At 41.9% G+C, this 18,611-nt stretch overlaps 1 protein-coding gene across 1 annotated transcript; it reads right to left on the bottom strand.

The window, feature by feature from the left end:
- Positions 1-284: 284 nt before the first annotated feature.
- SLC27A2 (solute carrier family 27 member 2) lies at positions 285-17,739 on the bottom strand. Its single transcript, XM_086471320.1, has 10 exons — positions 17,259-17,739; positions 14,093-14,302; positions 12,688-12,846; positions 12,035-12,159; positions 8,161-8,355; positions 7,719-7,809; positions 4,984-5,182; positions 4,300-4,397; positions 1,575-1,705; positions 285-461 (listed from the first exon to the last, which is right to left on the bottom strand). The coding sequence occupies exons 1-10, from the start codon at positions 17,737-17,739 to the stop codon at positions 285-287; spliced, it is 1,866 nt and encodes a 621-aa protein (XP_086327446.1).
- Positions 17,740-18,611: the final 872 nt, after the last annotated feature.

The raw sequence follows: 18,611 nt of genomic DNA, 5'->3' as shown, positions 1-18,611 counted from the left end.
CCACTTTCGCATGCTTAGGTGCACAGCATTAACATTCACAGCATTAACAATATATCCATACACAGTAGGACGGCAGGTAAGATTCAAAGTATGAAGGAGAGGAGAAGCCAGGCTAAGATGTAGGTAGAGTTGGAGAAGTTCTGCTTTATTAAAACAATCTCACATTCACACTTCATTTCAGATACTGGTATTTGCTAATATTAATAAACAGGATTTCCTGGCAAGGTTAGAGTAACAGATGCTTTAAAAACTGAGTATTATAAAACACAGGGTTTTTTACACGCTCACAATTTGAAGTCATGGTTTTTTACTGAGTTATAAATGTCCTGGGTCATATGTACATACAGGTTTTCTTTGTCATCCAGGAAATACAGGCGATCTTTGATGACTGCTGGATTGAAACCCTCCTCCACTAGTTGTACTTTACGGTACTTAAAAGTTGCTGTAAGTTCAATGGCACTCTACAAAACAAAATTACATCTCTATGTATCAATGTCAGCATACAATTGTGGGAATTAGATTTCCTAAATTTAAAGGGAATCATATTTAAAGAAAATCCATACAGCACAGAAGTTGAAGCCTTACTAACAGAGGTCTAAACTATCTGCACTCGTCAGATAACAACTGGATTGTGGAATAAGTGGGCCAGTAATTACTCTGAATGTAGAAAGTGCTGGGGCCACAGAAATGGTGAGAGGCTTACCTTACTATTTTATTTAAATGAGGCAGGAAAACACTGGTTTTCAGCTTTTAGTCAGAATCAAGCATTTTATCCAAGAAATTATTTAATTCTGTTCTTGGATCAAAAAAAAAAGCAGAATTTTTCTCAGAAAAGAAAAGCAAAGAAAACTGCAGTTGGAGACTAGCCAAAACTTACTGTACTCTACATGGGATGGCAAGACAAACCACTATTGACTTGACTGGTCAACTGTTTTGTTTGTGTAACTCAAAAGTTTAAAGACTGATTAAATAATGAGGCATGCTAGTTATCTCTGTGTTAGTCTCCTGAATCATCTCAGTGAATACACAACTTTTCTCAAATGAGCAATGTTTATTTTAAATAACTTGAAGTACAGTGAGAGTGATATTCTTGCAACATTTTCCTAATTCAGGCTAAACTTCAGTTTAGAAATTGGCTATCTATTCACTGGTAGGATAAAAATCTAAGGCTCTTGCATAAGATGGCTCTCTCTTGCAAGCTTCTTGTTTGAGGGATCTTTATTTTGCACAGAACAGTCTGTAGAGGGAGCTACACTAAACTGAGAACACGGCCGTCTCACTGTGCTGAAGGAATCCAACAGGAAATATATTTTCCACTAAGAGATCTTCCTGATTTTGTATGTTAAAATGTGTCAGCATCCTGCAACTGCTCACACAACTTGTTTTTTTTTCAGGCTGACAACAAAATCTGAGTGCAATTCTGCTTTTGTATTGGGAAATGGCAAAAGCAAGAGAGAGACAAAAGAAGCCTTTTTGGGAACTGCTAGTATAACTAGGAAGTCCATAGTCCTCATAGAAAAGAGAAAAGACAATGCAGATGGACACACAAGAGCTACTTAGGAATACTGGTTTACCTTAATCCTTATAAAACGAGGCCTTGCATAGTTTGGAAGGTGAGTGTTCACGTGTCTGTAAGTACTTTCTCCATTAAATTCACAGTTTTCCTTTAGTCGAATACATGCCATTCCCGTTCTGCCTTCATAACCTGAAGGAATAACAGCAGCAAATAACTGTAGTTCATGCAGAAATTTGAACTTCAGGCAAACTTTTTTTTCTTTCTCCTGTAAGTGAACCTTTCCTTCTAAGCCGCTTCAGAAAACATGCTGACATATTTTCCTTTAGACATCTAAGTCATTAGATTTTCTTAAGGCTTCAGCATGCTAGATGCCAAGCATTTTGAAAGCCTAGCATCAGAATTGTAGATGGCAGACATTCTGAAAATTGTTCTTCTTTCAAAAGTCTTTGGAAAGACTTTGGAAAATCAGGTCTCAGTACTCTGAGCAGAAGTTGGCCTGCAACAGCATCGAACTGTGTGGGTTAATTTACTTTACAGTAAATCATGGTAAATATGCTTGTACTTGTTGTGCTGACAAACTCATCCATGCAGAAAGAGGACACAAAGGAGTAAACCCAGTTTACCATTGTTTATTACCATATGAACGATAATTAAGTGATGCAAAAATCCAAGCACTTCAGATTTTTTATTCGTTTAACAACATAGTGAAAGGGCTTCTGCCCTCCCCTTTTGGTGGCTGAGGGATGGGACACCACTTAAACACAAACCTTTTGGTGTTCCTTCTGTTTTCTGGGATTACAGGTAATGCAAGAAGAAATAGGTAATATTCTTACACAAAGTTTTACATTGGAACCATATGCATGCTTTCACCGAATTGTGTGCAGAAGGAAGTGAAAATGGAAGTAGCATCTAATGCTTAAAGAAAAGTAGAGCACAAGCATATGCTGATTTAAGATGAATTGTTCTTCAGTTTCTTTTGAGTTGTTTCTGTTTGCCTTTCACACTGTGTATTGATGATACTTGGCATTCCAATTAGTTTATTCAAAATCTAGAGAGTTGAATTAATGACTTCTCAGGTGATGTATACTATCGCCACCAGGCACATTACTAAAGACAAATCTTTCTGTGCCGCATAAAAAAGAAAAAAAATAATACACAATCCACCCAGTTCTTGCACAAATGTAAGGTGAGAACTGGTTTGAACAATATATATTTTTTTTTCCATAAAGTTGTTCCATAATTAGGTATTAACACCTCTTCTATGTGGTTTTACAAGAGCATTGAGAATAACAGCATATCTTCCTCATCTCCTAAAGTGTAATCTGAGAAACACATAAAGAACTCTGGTCCATTTCTGTTGTTACCTTTCTTTTGAAATGTCTCCTAGGGAGGCTTTGTGTTTATCCCTACCACAAAGCAGCTGAAAACAAGAGTGATTTAAAGAGAGAGGCTTTAATTTTAGATCAATTGGTGTAGCAGAAACATACATGATTAATAAAAAGTTTATTTATTTGAATTCACTATTCTAATGGATCATCTTGGATTATGAACCGTCATGTTATTCTAGCCTCAGTAGTGCTGGGCATTTTATTCTCATATCTTCTGCTTTTAGTAGAGGAAATGATGAGTGGATCATAACATTAACAGAATCTCTCACATGTTGTATAAAAGGAAATGGTGGATGTAGGAAGACTGGCATCTCTAACATGCCCTTCAGTTCCAAAATACTAAATTGTCATTGCTATGACCCATGTTATAACATACCATAGTCTGGAAGCCTTTCTGGAAAAATGTGACACCTGTTAACTGAATTAATATTATTAATGAATTAATAATTAGTCTGTTATACCTGTTATTATCTGTTAACTCAGTTAACAGGAGCTTCAAAATTCCACCTCCTCTGTAGACTACTCTAAGGGCATGCAGTGTATTTTGCCACCTAGTCCAAACCACTCGCGCAATGCAATACTCAGGATCTTGATCAAATCTAACCTTGTTTGTTTGATTTCAGATCCCTACATAACACTGTAAGAATGGGTTTCACTTTAACTGTCCATCACACCCTAAACGCAGTGGGGAGGAGTCTCACAGTCTCTGGCTGTGGATCTTGGGTAAGTGAGAAACATGGACAGGAAGGTACCTCCAAAATACAGGAGAGGAGAAGTAGAGTAAAGCTATCTGTTTCCTCTTTTGTCTTACAGTACCTCTGGGAATCTGCCTTTAGCAGCACTGCCTCTCAAATTAAAAAAAAAAAAAAAAAAAAAAAAAAAAAAGGGGAAAAATAGCTGCCATAAGCAGTTAGAGTTTATAGAAGTTCAAAGATTTCACAGATTTTCAAGGAGTAGAAAAAGGCAGTAAACATGTCAGAACTTCTTGCATTCCATCAGATTGTTAAAGAAAGGTGAAAAAGGGAGGAATCTATTTCTTAAGTGACATTCTTGCTCTTCTAGAAATTCAAGTCTATTTTGATTGTCCCACTCTACAAAATTGCAGAGCTGAATTTCTGCAAAAGATACAACAGTGTTTATATCCGGGATACTTAATCTCAAATGTTCTTCCATTCTCCTGTTAGTATTCTTGTCATACTATGTTAATATAAGCTTTGGCTATGTTTTTTTAGCTAATGAATATTGCATATATTTAAATGATGGAATGTATCAAATATAGCTTATGAAAAATAAGCTGAAGTAGGGCTACCTATACTCTGCAGTTCAGTATATTGATATTTTGTTAATGTATTAAGAAATTCTTTTATTGAAATGCTTCAAGTATTTCACTCATACCTGGAACAGATACTCCGTATACAATTACTTCTTGAACACAGTCAATCAGTCCTAAAACATCTGCGACTTCCGTGGTAGAAACGTTTTCCCCTTTCCACCTGGACAATAAGCAGTCAATAGTCATGATTTCTATGTCTATTACATAGAGACTTCTCCAGTGTTTTCATGTCTGACTTTACAACAGGCTGAGCACTGAGCTTGAGATCAGAAAGCACTTTTGCACTAGAACAAGGAACTTGTTATCAAAAGTAGAGAAAATTATGCTGCAAAAATCAACAATGCATTCCAGATTATTCAAATCTCAGAAGAACTTAACACACGTAGTTTAATCATGCTTAAAATGGCTCTAAACAAACAAAAGCCCAAAATATTTCTTACCTTAGGTTCCATCCTAGGCTCTATGCTTTCTGAGGTTTAAAAGTACAGTGAATGTGGAACCATGACGGTTTGGTTCTATGGATGTGACTGGTTTTCTGGCTGTTCAAAATAGCACTCATTCATCACCCTAAGCTGAACCTCTGCTGGGCTCTGTATGTAACTATGAACACAACTGATAAAATACAATAGCGGAGGTGACTGAAGTCAGAGAAATTCCTCTTTATCAGTCAGTACGAAATACTGGATAAGAATTCAAACCTGAGAATGAGTTAGACTTGTGACAAGCATTTAAATAGATAAGCTAACCGGAATGTGTCTCCAGTTCGATCATGGAAATAAATGAAGTTATCACTGTCGATCACTAAAAGGTCACCGCTGTTAAAATATAAATCGCCCTTTTGGAAGACATCTCTTAATTGCTTCTTCTCTGTTTGCTGTTTTGCTCCTGCATAGCCACTAAATGGTGCATATTGGGTGATTTTGCAGATCAGTAGTCCAGGTTTACCTGTGAAGCAGAAAAACATTTCTTTAAAAAGCACAGTGTAAATTGCCAAAAAATTACTAATTTTCATTACATCAGTGAAGTTATAGTTATTTGATAATTCTGTCATAATCATAATCAATCTTTTAAAATCAGTTGAGGAGGTGTAGATTGAGTTTCACCTTGTCCTCTCAATTCCCTAGCCCTCAAAAGTGCCCGTAGATAATACAATTAATCACCTGCTTGTATTAATGCAGCAGAACAGCTGCATTAACGTAGCAGCCCTACTCCTCAACCAAAAGATTCAGCTGGATTTAGGAACCAAATATTGGGATTCAGCTTTCTTACTTTGAATGCGAAATAGACCAAAAAGCTGCTTAGTATGTTCTTTAGCCTTTCATGTGCTAGAGCTGGAGTAATTTATGAAGGGAGCAGGAACACCTATATGTTTATGTAAACTGAAACTCAACCCCACGTTACACAGAGCTTTGCACGGATGTTACACACTGGAGTGAATTTTATCCCTATACAAAATAAATTACAATCTCTCCCCATCAAGCCTGGGATTTTACATTTTTCCATGGGTTTCTCACTCACATTGCAGATATTTTCCATGTCTTTGCAGTTCAGCAACTTAAGCATAGGGTGCATTTATACAAATACAAATATATGTGTGCACATCCCTCCCTACCCTAACTCAACAGACTGCATAGGGAGAGATGGCATAGGAGAGTGTCCTATGGGGCAGACACTCTTAACGCAACACATATTCCTCAGCAATGGGAATCCAACACAGTGGGTAACCTGTCCACCTGCTCCCTTATGCGCAGAGGTGAGCATTTCTGTTCTCACTCACTTTAATGACCACACATGTAACAGAACGCAGGAAAATCAAAAAGTATCACAAGTTCCTCCTTTAAACACAGGTTTGCCTGTGCCAATACATAAACCCCTCCTACGAAAAATGATATTAAGATACTGTAAAGGGTCTGCATGGCAAGGTTTTGGTAGCGGGGGGGTTACAGGGGAGGCTTCTGTACGAAGCTGCTAGAAGTTTCCCTATGTCAGATACAGCCAATGCCAGCCGGCTTTAAGACAGACCCGCCGCTGGCCAAGGCCGAGCCCATCAGCGACAGCGTTTTTCGCCTCTGTGATAACGTATGTAAGAGAGTGAAAAAGTTGTTGTGCAGCAGTAATTGCTGCGAGTGAGAGGAGTGAGAATACGTGAGAGAAACATCCTGCAGACACCAAGGTCAGTGCAGAAGGAGGGGGAGGAGATGCTGCAGGCGCCGGAGCAGCGATTCCCCTGCGGCCTGTGGTGAAGACCACGGTGAGGCAGGCTGTCCCCCTGCAGCCCATGGGCGGTGGAGCAGATGACTGCCTACACCCCGTGGAGGGCCCCCACGCCGGAGTAGGTGGGTACCTGAAGGAAGCTGTGACCCCGTGGGAAGCCTGCACCGGAGCAGGCTCCTGGCAGGACCTGTGGCCCGTGGAGAGAGAGAAGCCCACGCTGGAGCAGGTTTGCTGCCGGTGACCCCGTGAGGGCGGCTCACGCTGGAGCAGTCGGTTCCTGAAGGACTGCACCCCATGGAGGAGACACACACTGGAGCAGTTCATGAAGGACTGAACCCGTGGGAAGACTCACGTTGGAGAAGTCATGGAGGACTTTCTCCCGTGAGGGGGACCCCACATTGGAGCAGGGAAAACGTGAGGAGTCCTCCCCCTGAGGAGGAAGGAGCGGCAGAAAACATCAGTGTGATGAACTGACCCCAACCCCCATTCCCTGTTTTCCCCCTGTGCCGCTGGGGGGGAGGAGGGAGGAAAATCGGGATCAAAGTTACGCCCGGGAAAGGAGAGAGGGGTGGGGGGAAGGTGTTTTAAGGTTTGGTTTTATTTCTCATTACTCCTCTCTGAGTTAATTGGTAATAAATCATGTTTCCTTTCAGTTGAGTCTGTTTTGCCCGTGACGGTGAATGCTGAGTGATCTCCCTGTCCTTATCTCAACCCCACAAGCCTGTTGTTTTTTTCCTCTCCTCTCTCCTGTCCAGTTAAGGAGGGGGAGTGATAGAGCGGCTTTGGTGGGCACCTGGCATTTTGGCCAAGGTCAACCCACCACAGATACATTACCAAAAAAAGTCTTTTAATGGGTGCTTTCTCTATTGCCAATAGCACAAAGTTTTAGCCACTGCTGGAAAAGAGAACTGCTTTCTATTTTGCAAAGGTTTCTTTAGTGACATGTTAAGTACAAAGTCTGAGAAGAATTAAATAGCTCCTGCTGAAGGTCAAGATCTGTACTCGAAAATGTTAGCATGTCCATTATTAAAACTAGACAAGTTATTAAACCCCACATATACAGACGCTGCATTCCCCACTGTACTTTACCTTTCTGTTAAGCTGTATTGCAATGCTATGTGATTTGTTACATACTTTCTAACTTGTACGTAAAACCCTGGCTTACTCAATGCCAATTCTTAGCATCTTTCCCAAGACAAGTGATGCAAAGATGTAATTTCAAAAGCAAACACCTTTCTGAAATTTTTTAAAGGAGTTAAGTTTTTACCTTTGGGAACTCTTATGCAGTATCCATTTTCATCTCGGACTGGTTCATCTTTCTCTACGTCATATTTAATCAGTTCATAGCGTAAGATTTTCTAGTGAAAATTTGCAAAATGTATGCACACATGAATACTCAATCTTTGAAAAATATTTTCAGAATTATACTACATAGACAGACTTCTATTTAACAGGAGCCAAATTCATCACATTTCAACTAGATGTGTTGAGTCAAAATGTTCTTCTGCCTGAACTAGCAAGAGATATCTGTAACATCTAGCATGGGCAGCTATAGACTGTACTTGGGAAGAATCTTCTCCCTAAACAAATTCATAACTGAGCCTTGGGTCCTTCCCAACTTGTCACACAAGTGGCCTGGTATATGCCCTTGGCAATATACCAAACTTCACCAAGAAGGACAAAAAGCCAGGTTTTGTTGTTATTCTTACCTTCTGCAGGCAGTTTACTCTTCCCACTGCACCAATTTTTCCAGTGTAATTAACGAAGGAAATGTTTCCTTCAGTCGATGCATAAAATTCCAAAATACTAATATTTCCATATCTTCGGATAAATTCCCTCCAAACATCAGCCCTTATTCCATTTCCTATGGCAAGTCTGACTTTGTGATCCTGATCATTGTTTCTCTAGAAACAAGAAACAGTGGTGAATGCACATTTCTGCTGAGTGAAAGCAGATTTTCTACTTCTGGAAAACTCTGCAGGAAACTTTAGTCTAAAAGTACTGAGCATATTCTAGAGGAAAATGTGTGCAAACATCAGTAAAGTTATGCTCATGATTTTGATGTAGGAAAGGGAAAGAAATTACTGAACAACTTAGGCTATATATCTGACTGTAATTAGAAGTTAACTTGATTCGGATGAAGACAGAAAGAAATAATTCTACGTGGAAAGCCAGAATGAAACTCAGGCATCATGTTAAACTATTTTGTTTGTAAGCCTTCTGGTGACTATCTGCAGAAGAGTGTAATTTACCTTCAGTTAAGCAAAATGTTTGCAGGATTTCAAATGGTGTTTGGGTGGAAAGGAAATCCCTTTTGTCATTGTAAGTGCAGAACTGAACCTGCTAAAAATTCTACTACATTCCATATCACTTTTAATAGTGCTATTAGATCTTTCTGTTTACACAGTAAAGTGCTAAACACACAGTGAGGACTGCAGTCCATTTATGCCTTCTCTTAGGTGTTTATATTATCCTCTGGATAGGAAGTACTGAACTGGGTCAGACACTGGTAATTCATAAACATATCTAATGTGCTAATGAGTAACAATAGCCTCAGAGAATTTAAGCAAAACATGGAAAGGCTCTTTTGTCCCACTTACTGCCTTTTTCTCCAACTGTTTCTTTTATTACATAATTTAATAGTATTTTAAGGCACAATGAGTCTTTTTAAATATATATTGGCTTCTTAACTTGGAATACTTTGTTTAAAGAATAAGCCTATTCTATCAGCAACAGACTAGAATGTGTGTTTATACAGAATAATGAAGTTGGCTCTATGTCTTTCAGGAAATATAGTACAAAGGGCAATGCAGTAGATGGTAGAAGATGGATCTGCAAAATGCTCTTTCAAGGAGCGATTCAAGAGAGAAATCTGGCCATTAAGACAAACATGGACTGGTCTTATAGCGTCATATTCCTAGACAAGACCAAAAAATGGCTACAATTTTTAAATACTGTAAAACTTTAATTTTGTTTTGGACTTCAGTCATGTCACTTCTGGATTATTATTGCTAGTCTAGAATAGGGAGAGACAGAACACAGAATAATCTAGAAATGGATGTTTAAATTTAATCTAAAGAAGAAATACATTAATATATAGCCTTCTCTGTAATACTGAGAGATCTGCCATTAACATGTTAGCACAGAACCAAGCTTAAAATAGAACAATGAAATCTGCTGAAATTCTGCACAGAGTCTACATGACTTCCTGTTCACTTTTTATAAAATCTTTATTGTAGCTGATGCTCTACAACACCGTATGCAACACCTTGGTCTCTCATGAGAGAGACTCCATTTGACTGGGCATTTATACATTCGAGATTAAACATTTTATTTTGAAATGATTCACTGGGGACAGAATGCTGCTTGGATCCACATTGTCCCTCAACTTGTTGTTCTTAAGTCTGTATTTTTAATCTTTCTTCCCCATTTGCTTAGGCAGATAAAGAAAATTTGTTATTTAGCAATTACTTAGTCACAGTTAATGAAAGAAGGAAGGACTTAACTATTCATCCTTAAGGCAATTTCTGTAATACTTGGACTGTTCATTTGTTCTGAAATGACCACATAAGTTAGCTGGAAATACAATCAAAAAGAAAACTGTGAGACATATTCAGTTTTTTTCTTCCGTGGATATGTAAAGGGAAGAAATTGTAGCATAGGTAACAGTTACTAGCACAATAAGGAAGTTCAATAATGAAATGGCATTAGTTAAGACAGATGACACTACATCAACGCGGATCTTGCTTATACTGCGAGTTCCTCATGGAAGACTGTCTGTTACACCTCCAATAACAGGCCAAGCCCTCTTGGCACCACAACAGTTTAAGTAAGAATATCCATTCTGTCAAGTTCTTGCATTCTTAAAATGTTAATCCCATCTTTCTGGGAGGCTTGTGCACTCAAAGTAGCATGCATACGGATACATGGGACCATATATTAAGCTTATAAACCTCGCTTATGTAACGATGTTTTCTCCACTGGTGTTGAATTCTACATGCTGAGTAAACAAAAATCCTTACATTAAATAACGAAAGCTAAGTTATCTGTGCTTATCTTAAAATCTGACCATTGTAGATAAGCAGCCACCAATAATGAGTAATCTGTAAGACAGCCTCAAGTACTACTCAGCTGTATCATTCAGTGGGCTTCAGGTTCAGCCATTCATGTTATGTTTGAGTAACAGGTTACTTTAATGGTTAAGCTAAACGTCTCTGTGTGGCTAACATTACCAAACTCACCCTATCTGGGAACGAATTTATACTTGTCTGGCAACTCTACACATCTTGGAGATACGGGTTGAATTCAGGAATTTACAGAGTATGCCCTGTGACTCAGTTATGTTTGTGTGCGCATGCATGCTATCAAGAAACACAACACTAGCAAAGATTAGTATATTAGCTCATTCTTTAAGCATGCTTTCCTAAAAAGCATTCTGTATGAAAAGAGATAATCTAGTTTTTCAATTTTCCCCTATTTTATTTACACCAGTTGAGTATTGGCTAATTATGAGTACTTTGCTAACTGGGCTTTTCCATGAACTGCAGGACTGACATGTAACTTACCACCACCCTTACCTATATGTTATAAGTGCACAGTTTCTTTAACTCAGTTTAAATCTCCTCACCCACACTTTTTGATTAAAACCAGTGGCCCAATCTAGAAGCCAAGTCTCTTGATTATTATAAAACTTTATTTTACTAACTGCTCATTTTGGGCTAACAACTCATGAAGAAATAATACAAAGCATAGCAGAGTCTTGCTTACATACCTAATTCCTGAGCAATCTTACTGATTTCCAGTGAAGTTATTTCCTATCTCTGTAACTGACATCAGAATAAACCTCTGTATATTTGATATTCTGCACACGTACATAACTTACAAAGAAACTGTGGACCTGATTCTCTGTTCTGGCTTATGGTTATGAAATGGTGCTAGGAAGACTGATTGATACAACCTTTGTTCTCACTAAATTCTAACTGCAGTTCACTAGGCCTACCTCTGTGAAAGTCATTTTATGCAAACACATTTCTGAAAGAAAGGATTAACTAATATGATTGCAGGGGTCTCAGCAGGAAAGGGCCTGTGAATAGGTACCCTATGAGGATAGTATGTTGAGTGCATCTTCAGAGGGGGCACCCTTTAAACAGTCACATTAACACTTGCACCTGGGGATCACCTGACTATCTTGGGTTAGGACATCTTAGCTGCAAAACTCCCAAAACTCACATTGCCTAGAACACTGGTTCACTGGTTCCTAGAGAACTCCTCATTTTTTTGTTTGCAGCTGGAGAGCTCATATAAGGTAAGTGTTTTCTCTATCCATTTTAACAGAATGTCAATTAATGGATTGCCATTGTTCCACTACTTGGAAGAATGATTAATTCAAGCCAAAGGCAGCTTTTTTTTTTTTTTTTTCTGTGAAAAAAGTGACTGCTAGAATGCAATGTGATTACAGACCTCATTAGGGAAGGTTTTTGTTGGGCTTTTTTTCCCCCCTCCCCTTATGGTTAGATTTAAGCATAATAAAACAAATATTCCCAGTAATTTAATTAGCCAAAAAAGCAATGCAGTTAATGTTACCTGTGGCACACTACATAGATACCGAAGAACTTCCCCAATATACTGTATCACTGTTACGTTGTATTTTCTGCAATCATCCCAGAACTGGCTTGCTGAAAATCTGGCACGCAAAACAATAGTTGCACCTGTTTAGAAAGAAGTAAAACAAACAACAGAAGGGACAATTCTTATTATATTGTAAGACCATATAGGATTTCTTAGGACAACGTTGTAGAAAACTTGGAGAATTAGTGTAATATAGCTTTTGGAAGTACTCTTCCTAAAATGTGTCGAAATACAATCCATGCTGAATAAGTGGTTTAATCTCTATTTCTATTCATGAGAAGTTAAAGCCTATTATTGTGGAAGAAACTCTGTACTAATTTAGCCTAAAACTGTGCAAAGAGCTGTCATGCAAAACAGGATATATCCTGTTTGTGCAGGTGATGAAATAAACTTTGTACAGGTTAAAGATCTGTGCGAGTCATATGACAACGACAGAGAGATGAGAATGTCTCTTTACTTACGGAGTTTCTGGTAACAGAGGCATGTATAACCAAGTATTTCATCTCAAAGTTTGGTAGCTAGGGAAAGGCTTAGTGTATCTGTGATCACATCCGTGCATGAATTCTGCACAGTAACACGTTAATTCATACTAGTCAAGTGCACGGTACCTTTCATGATACATCCATGGACTCCAACGAGGAGAGCAGAGCTATGATAGAGTGGAAGAGCAGTATACACAATATCTTCTGAGGTAACATTGCCAGCATCAAACAAACCACAAGCTAGCATTATGCGTTCATGGTTAATCACCGCAGCTTTGGGAAGACCTGTTTAAAGTCAAGCAAAAAGGTGTGTAACTTCACTTGAACAATAAACATAGCAAGACCAGTCAGTTTCACAAAGGCTTAAGATTTGCTCTCATTCACTGATGCAAGTGATAGTTCCGGAGTTCAGGGAGGTATGCAGCTTGTGCCCAAGCAGTGCACTGGCGTTTAGCCTTAGTGAGGATATGTTCTCCCACATATAACTTTTAGGTGATGATTACCCCAAATTCCCAATACTATGGTACCTAGGAATAACAAGTACCTAGAGAATGAGGAAGTGGGATTTGGAGAATCTAGCATGCTCAGCAAAGGGAATGGAAATGCTAAAACAGAAGTTAGTCTCAGCTCTTGTATCTCTCCTGCAACTAGGTATCTCCTTGCAGTTCTGGATCATCCTAGATGAAACTGGAATTCATACTACAAAATCTCTTCTTGCTTTCCCATCAGATGCGATTGAACTGATTACTTGCTGAAACAGATGCAAGAAGACAAAATGATGGTAGTGCTCGCCTATTCTGTAAGAACAGAGAGGTTGGAGCCCTTAACAAGGATGAAGGACACATGACTTGTTTGCCTTCTGCAGCCCAAATAGGATTCCAACTTGAACTTCCTCCCTTCCAGGGCAGTTCCGGCTGTAAGAGGCTCAAAGACTGAGCTAGTGTGGAGGCATACCCTGCTCCTCCTAACGAAGCTATAGGTTTGAGTGTCTTCAGGCGTTGTCTTCATCTTCATCCCTGTCACCCAGTTCTGCTGTGGCTAAGTGCTCTTGATGCTAGATGCCTTTATGTAGAGCAGGTTGCAACTCCTGTACCAGAGGCAGTTCTGCACACTGGCCATGACTAGCTGTATTTTGTGCTGCACTCACTGATTTCAGTACTCTGACACCCAAAAACTTAATGGCCAGCATTTAGAGCTCATGAGCTAAAGATACTGAGTATAAGGTGGGTGCCAAGACACCTAGGCCAGCAGTTACCCAGGGATAAGAAACAGCAAATGTCTAGTGACCTTACTGGCATAAAACTTTTTTGTTTCATTGGCTTTTACTTCAGTCCCTCCCCTCAGATTTTGTGCTTAAAGTCAGCCTATATTCTATGTGCTTTTTGGTTTTAGATACAGATATTAAATTCTCGGTTTTCTGAGGGAGAATGAATGAGAGTAGGAATTAAAGTGAAGTAACAGATTCTCTTCCCTTACTGAAAAGTCACAATGTCGGGAGAAATGTGTGGCCGTTTTTGTGAATTTACATTACCTGTAGTACCAGAAGTATAAATGTACATGGCAGGAGTTTTAAAGGTTATATCTGATCTCCAAGACAATGGAGTAGGCTCATCTGAAGCAGCATCTATTTTATCAAGAAAGCTCTCAACTCCTTCTGTAGCAGATGTCTTGCTTAAATAATAAACTTTAACATTTTCTTTCTTCAAGAATGGCAGTATTTCTTCAACAGATTCCTTCAGCTCTTAAAGAGGAGAGAAAAAAGTATTATAAGAAAATTCTGTATTATTCTGTGAACTATACTATTGGTACATCAACTTTGGTTCAGCAGCTTTCATGTTTAGCTGCTGTTGGAGAAATTAATGTTCAAGTCACTCCAGAATCCAGCAAAAAGGACTGAAGAGGAACAGTGTCTCCCCACAGAACTGTGAGTGATTTGATTTGATCTGATTTTCTGCAGCAGGAAGAGAATTGCAGAGGAGCAATCCAAGCACACCTCCCCTCGCCTGCAGGCCCTGCAGCATGCCGAGGGAGCATACATCTGGCATCACCAGCTCCATGTTGCTACCTTCCCTCTCCAGCGAGGGGAAATGCCTCACCTGGCGAGTGCCCACACAAGTTTGGTGCTGCTTACATCACCACTATGCATAACCACATATGTTTTATGCATAAAGATGAACCTCATCTTTCTCAAGTTCCAACACAAACAGAAGAAACGCTGAAAAGCAGAATGAAGAGTGACTTTGTAAGTAGTGCTACTACTGAAGCCTGGACTCCTAGATAGTTGTGTTCTGTCACTCCCTATGCCTGTCTCCTACACGTATCTTGACTAATCCCAGTTCTCCACATATTCCCTCTGGTATCTCCAACCAACAAGAGCACATGATTTCATTTATGTGCCATCAGCAGGCTAACTCCCTGCAGGCTCAAGTCTGCCTTTCTCTTACTGTAGCTCTCTCTCCTCTATGCACTGCCAGTTTCAACCAAGTTGGGAAGAATGTGGTCGTCGCTAAGACTTTTTTTCCCTTAAGAAGGTGGATAATGGAATGAAGTGAAGATAACCAGACAGCTGGTGCAATTGTATATACCTTGTTTCTTGAGGAATTCAGACTAAAAGCTTTCCAACTCACAGGCACTTTTACTTGAATAGATAACCCACAAGATACAAAATGAATCCTCAACACCAGTTTCACTGGAACATCATAATATAAAATTTCCATAACATGCAATTTAATTTTTACCACCTCTATTTTATTTCAAAGCAAAAAATAAATTAAATATTATTAAATCAACAAATCTCTGAGGTAATTTAATACTGAAAACTGAATCTGTTACAGGAAATTTTATCTCCACACTAATTGACTAGATAAAGCCAAGATCCACATCAAAAGTTTGTCTCAATTGCACAAAAGCAACAACTTTAATAAAAGCAACCCCTTTTCAAGTCTGCCAGTATCTGGAATTCCCCATGAAACAATTCTGTACTTCTACTGTAACTTTGGTCCAAAAAACATCCTGGGATTACAGTGGGTGCCCTTTAGCCACCAAGCTACGAACGAAAATCTAATGAAGGCTTCTTTTAGTGAACAGGTAAGGAGACCTCAAAATATTAGCACAGCCTGGCCTGTCTTCCTTCATTCCACCTATGCTCTCCAGCACTGCACAGATGCTGGACTGCACAATGAGTAAAGCCGAGTGGGAGGAGAGTTCTGCTCCTTAGACACTATCAGACATGAAGGAGATAAAATAAGGCCTGTTATGCAAGTATCTAATGAGCTGGCACCTCAGAGATAAACAACCCCCAATAAACTTTCACTGAGATGAATAACCCTCCAATAAACTTTGAAATCCGTATTTTATGGTAGGTAGAAGTAACTTTAATGATGTATAAACTGTATTAATGATTCAGCATATTTCTTTTCAGAAACTTACCTGTGCCAAGTACACAGACAGGATCTCCTGTGATGGTAAGTTTTGATGAACAATATTTATCTTCTGCATGGAGTAGCAAGATAATACAGGATGAAACTTAATAAAGACAGAGAGAATCAAGGTCCAACAGAAAAGACCTAGACTTCTTTCCTTTTCCTGATGTCCAGCAATCACTGGTGAGTCAAGCATGTAGTAAATTTTTATGAATAAGGCTCAATTTTTTCGTTTACTTTTCCTCAGAGCTGAAGGCCTTTTTAGAAAATTTGAGGCAAGTATGCTACAGAAAGAGGAAAAACACATTTCCTATCCTACACGAGAGCTTTTCCCACACATGCTATAACTCAAACACTGATTAATTTTGCAGACATTGCAGAAAATTTATTCTCAGTGAGGCAGAAATTTATCACAAAAGGAGAAAATTTCATTTGAACTCCTGAAGTTTTGGGGCATGTAAAATAGTTTGGTTAAAACAGATGAATGAGTTCAACTATCTAAGCTGAAAGAGAGTATATATTCCTGTAGAAGCTGTTAACTCAAGGCAGACAGAGTATCTTTGACTTCCTATAGGAAGGGTCACTTATTCATACTGTGTGTATGCTTATATATACAAATATATATAAAGGACTGGGCATGAAATAAGGTCTCTGCTCTATATGGAACAGAACGCAGCTCTCCATTTAAAACATACTAATATGTCAAAGTTTCTTCTATGGAAAAGGAATATGGTTTGTCTACATGCACTGAAACCCGACAAAAGCTTTAATAGACTGCAACCACCTTCATGCGTCAAAGTAGCTGTCCAGCTGCAGCAGGAGGGTTCCTCCGGATTACCTTGTTTGCCATTCTAACGCGGACATTCGTGTGAACGCAGCTGTGAATCAATGGTGTTGGTCATGACCGAGGGCTGTTTTATTTCTAGGTCTTCGCTACCCTTATCCAATAGCGAACAAGGTATCAGAGCTCAGTGCCCGCATCTCGCACATCAGCTGAAAGTGAACACACGGTGCAAATTCCTTGGAAACCTTGTCCTCTGGTCTGAATCCCCAAACGGGCCTTCAGAGGAGTGTCCCTCCGCTCCGGCGCCCCCGGGAGAGGCCCAAGGGGGCAAAAGGCGGCGCTGCCTCCCCGCCACCTCTGCGCACCGCCAAGCCGAGCGAGCAGCCCCGCCACCGCGGGGGGCAACCGAGAACCCCCCCCACCCCACCCCCCAAGCGGCTCGGCTCCGCTCCGCGCCGCGCCCCGCCGGCCGGGGCCGGGGTTCTCCTCACCTGGGGCCGCCAGCAGCACGGTGGCCGCGCTGCTCTGGAAGCAGCGCAGCAAGGACGCGGCCCTGACGCTGGCGTTGAGGCAAGCCACGGCGCAGCCCAGCTTGGCGCAGCCCAGCCAGAGCCACACGTAGGCGGGCCGGTTGCCCATGAGGAGGGCCAGGCACCCGCCCGCGCGCAGCCCCGCGCCCTCGCGCAGCGCCCGCGCCGCCTGGCTGCTCCGCCGCTCCACCTGCCCGTACGTGGACGCCTCGTCGCCGAAGAGCAGCAGCGGCTTGTGCGGCGTCCGCCGCGCGCGCCGCGCGAACACGTCCAGCAGCGTGCGGGCGGGCCGGCGGGCCCCGGCGCTCCGCGCCCTGCGCGCTACCCGCGCCATCGCCAGGGCGAAGCGCAGGTCCTGCAAGAAGAAGGGCCAGGCGCAGCGCAGCACCAGCGGCAGCAGCAGCAGCAGCCCCGCCAGCGCCGTGCACAGGGCGGGCAGCATGCCGCCCCCTTCCACTTCTTCTCCCTCCTTCTCCCTCCTTCTCCCTCTTTCTCCCTCCTTCTCCCTCTTTCTCCCTCCTTCTCCCTTCTTCTCCCTCCTTCTCCCTTCTTCTCCTTTCTTCTCCCTCCTTCTCCCTTCTTCTCCCTCCTTCTCCCTTCTTCTCCTTTCTTCGCCCTCCTTCTCCCTTCTTCTCCTTTCTTCGCCCTCCTTCTCCTTTCTTCGCCCTCCTCCTTTCTTCTCCCTCCTTCTCTCTGCTCCCTCCTTCTTCCTTCCCTCCTTTCCCTCAACTGCTGCCCCTCGCCGGGCGGGAGCGGAGCGGCCAAGGGCCGCGCCTCGCGCCCGAGGAGGGACGGGGAGGACCGAGGGCCGCGCCCGCCTCCTGACAGCCCGGGGGCGGCGGGTCCCGCTCACGGCGCGGCCCCGTCGGGTGGTGACCGACCCACGCAGCCGGTCCTTCCTCCCGGGCTTCGGTGCCCCAGAAGAGCCGCCTCCCTGGGCGGCAGGCCGCCCCCCATAGTTAGAGGCTGCCGACCTCATGACCCACCGCCGCGGGGAATCGGTGCACGCCGAGGCGGAGCCGCGCCTCGCGGGTGCTGGCGGGCCCCTGCCCGCGTGCCGGGCCCCGCGGGGCGGCAGGGGGACGGGCAGATGCCGGCGGAAGGTTGGCGCCTGTCGGTGCGGCGGGGAGCGGTGCCTCTCCCGGCGGCTGGACGCGTCCTGCGGGGGACACGGGCCGTCTGCGCGTCCCCACAGCAGCTGCGGTCCCCAGTGGCAAAGGCAGCCGAGCCCAGTCAGGGTTCACACCGGGGCAACGTCCGGTGGTTCCTGGCGGATGGAGCTGCCCGAGGGAACATGTTCTTCCCCACCTCTTG

This window comes from Leptosomus discolor, chromosome 11, assembly GCF_034619465.1.
Source record: "Leptosomus discolor isolate bLepDis1 chromosome 11, bLepDis1.hap2, whole genome shotgun sequence".
Lineage (NCBI taxonomy): Eukaryota > Metazoa > Chordata > Aves > Leptosomiformes > Leptosomidae > Leptosomus > Leptosomus discolor.
Note: the sequence above shows the minus strand (reverse complement) of the source record. Positions and strands in the feature narration are given on the sequence as shown.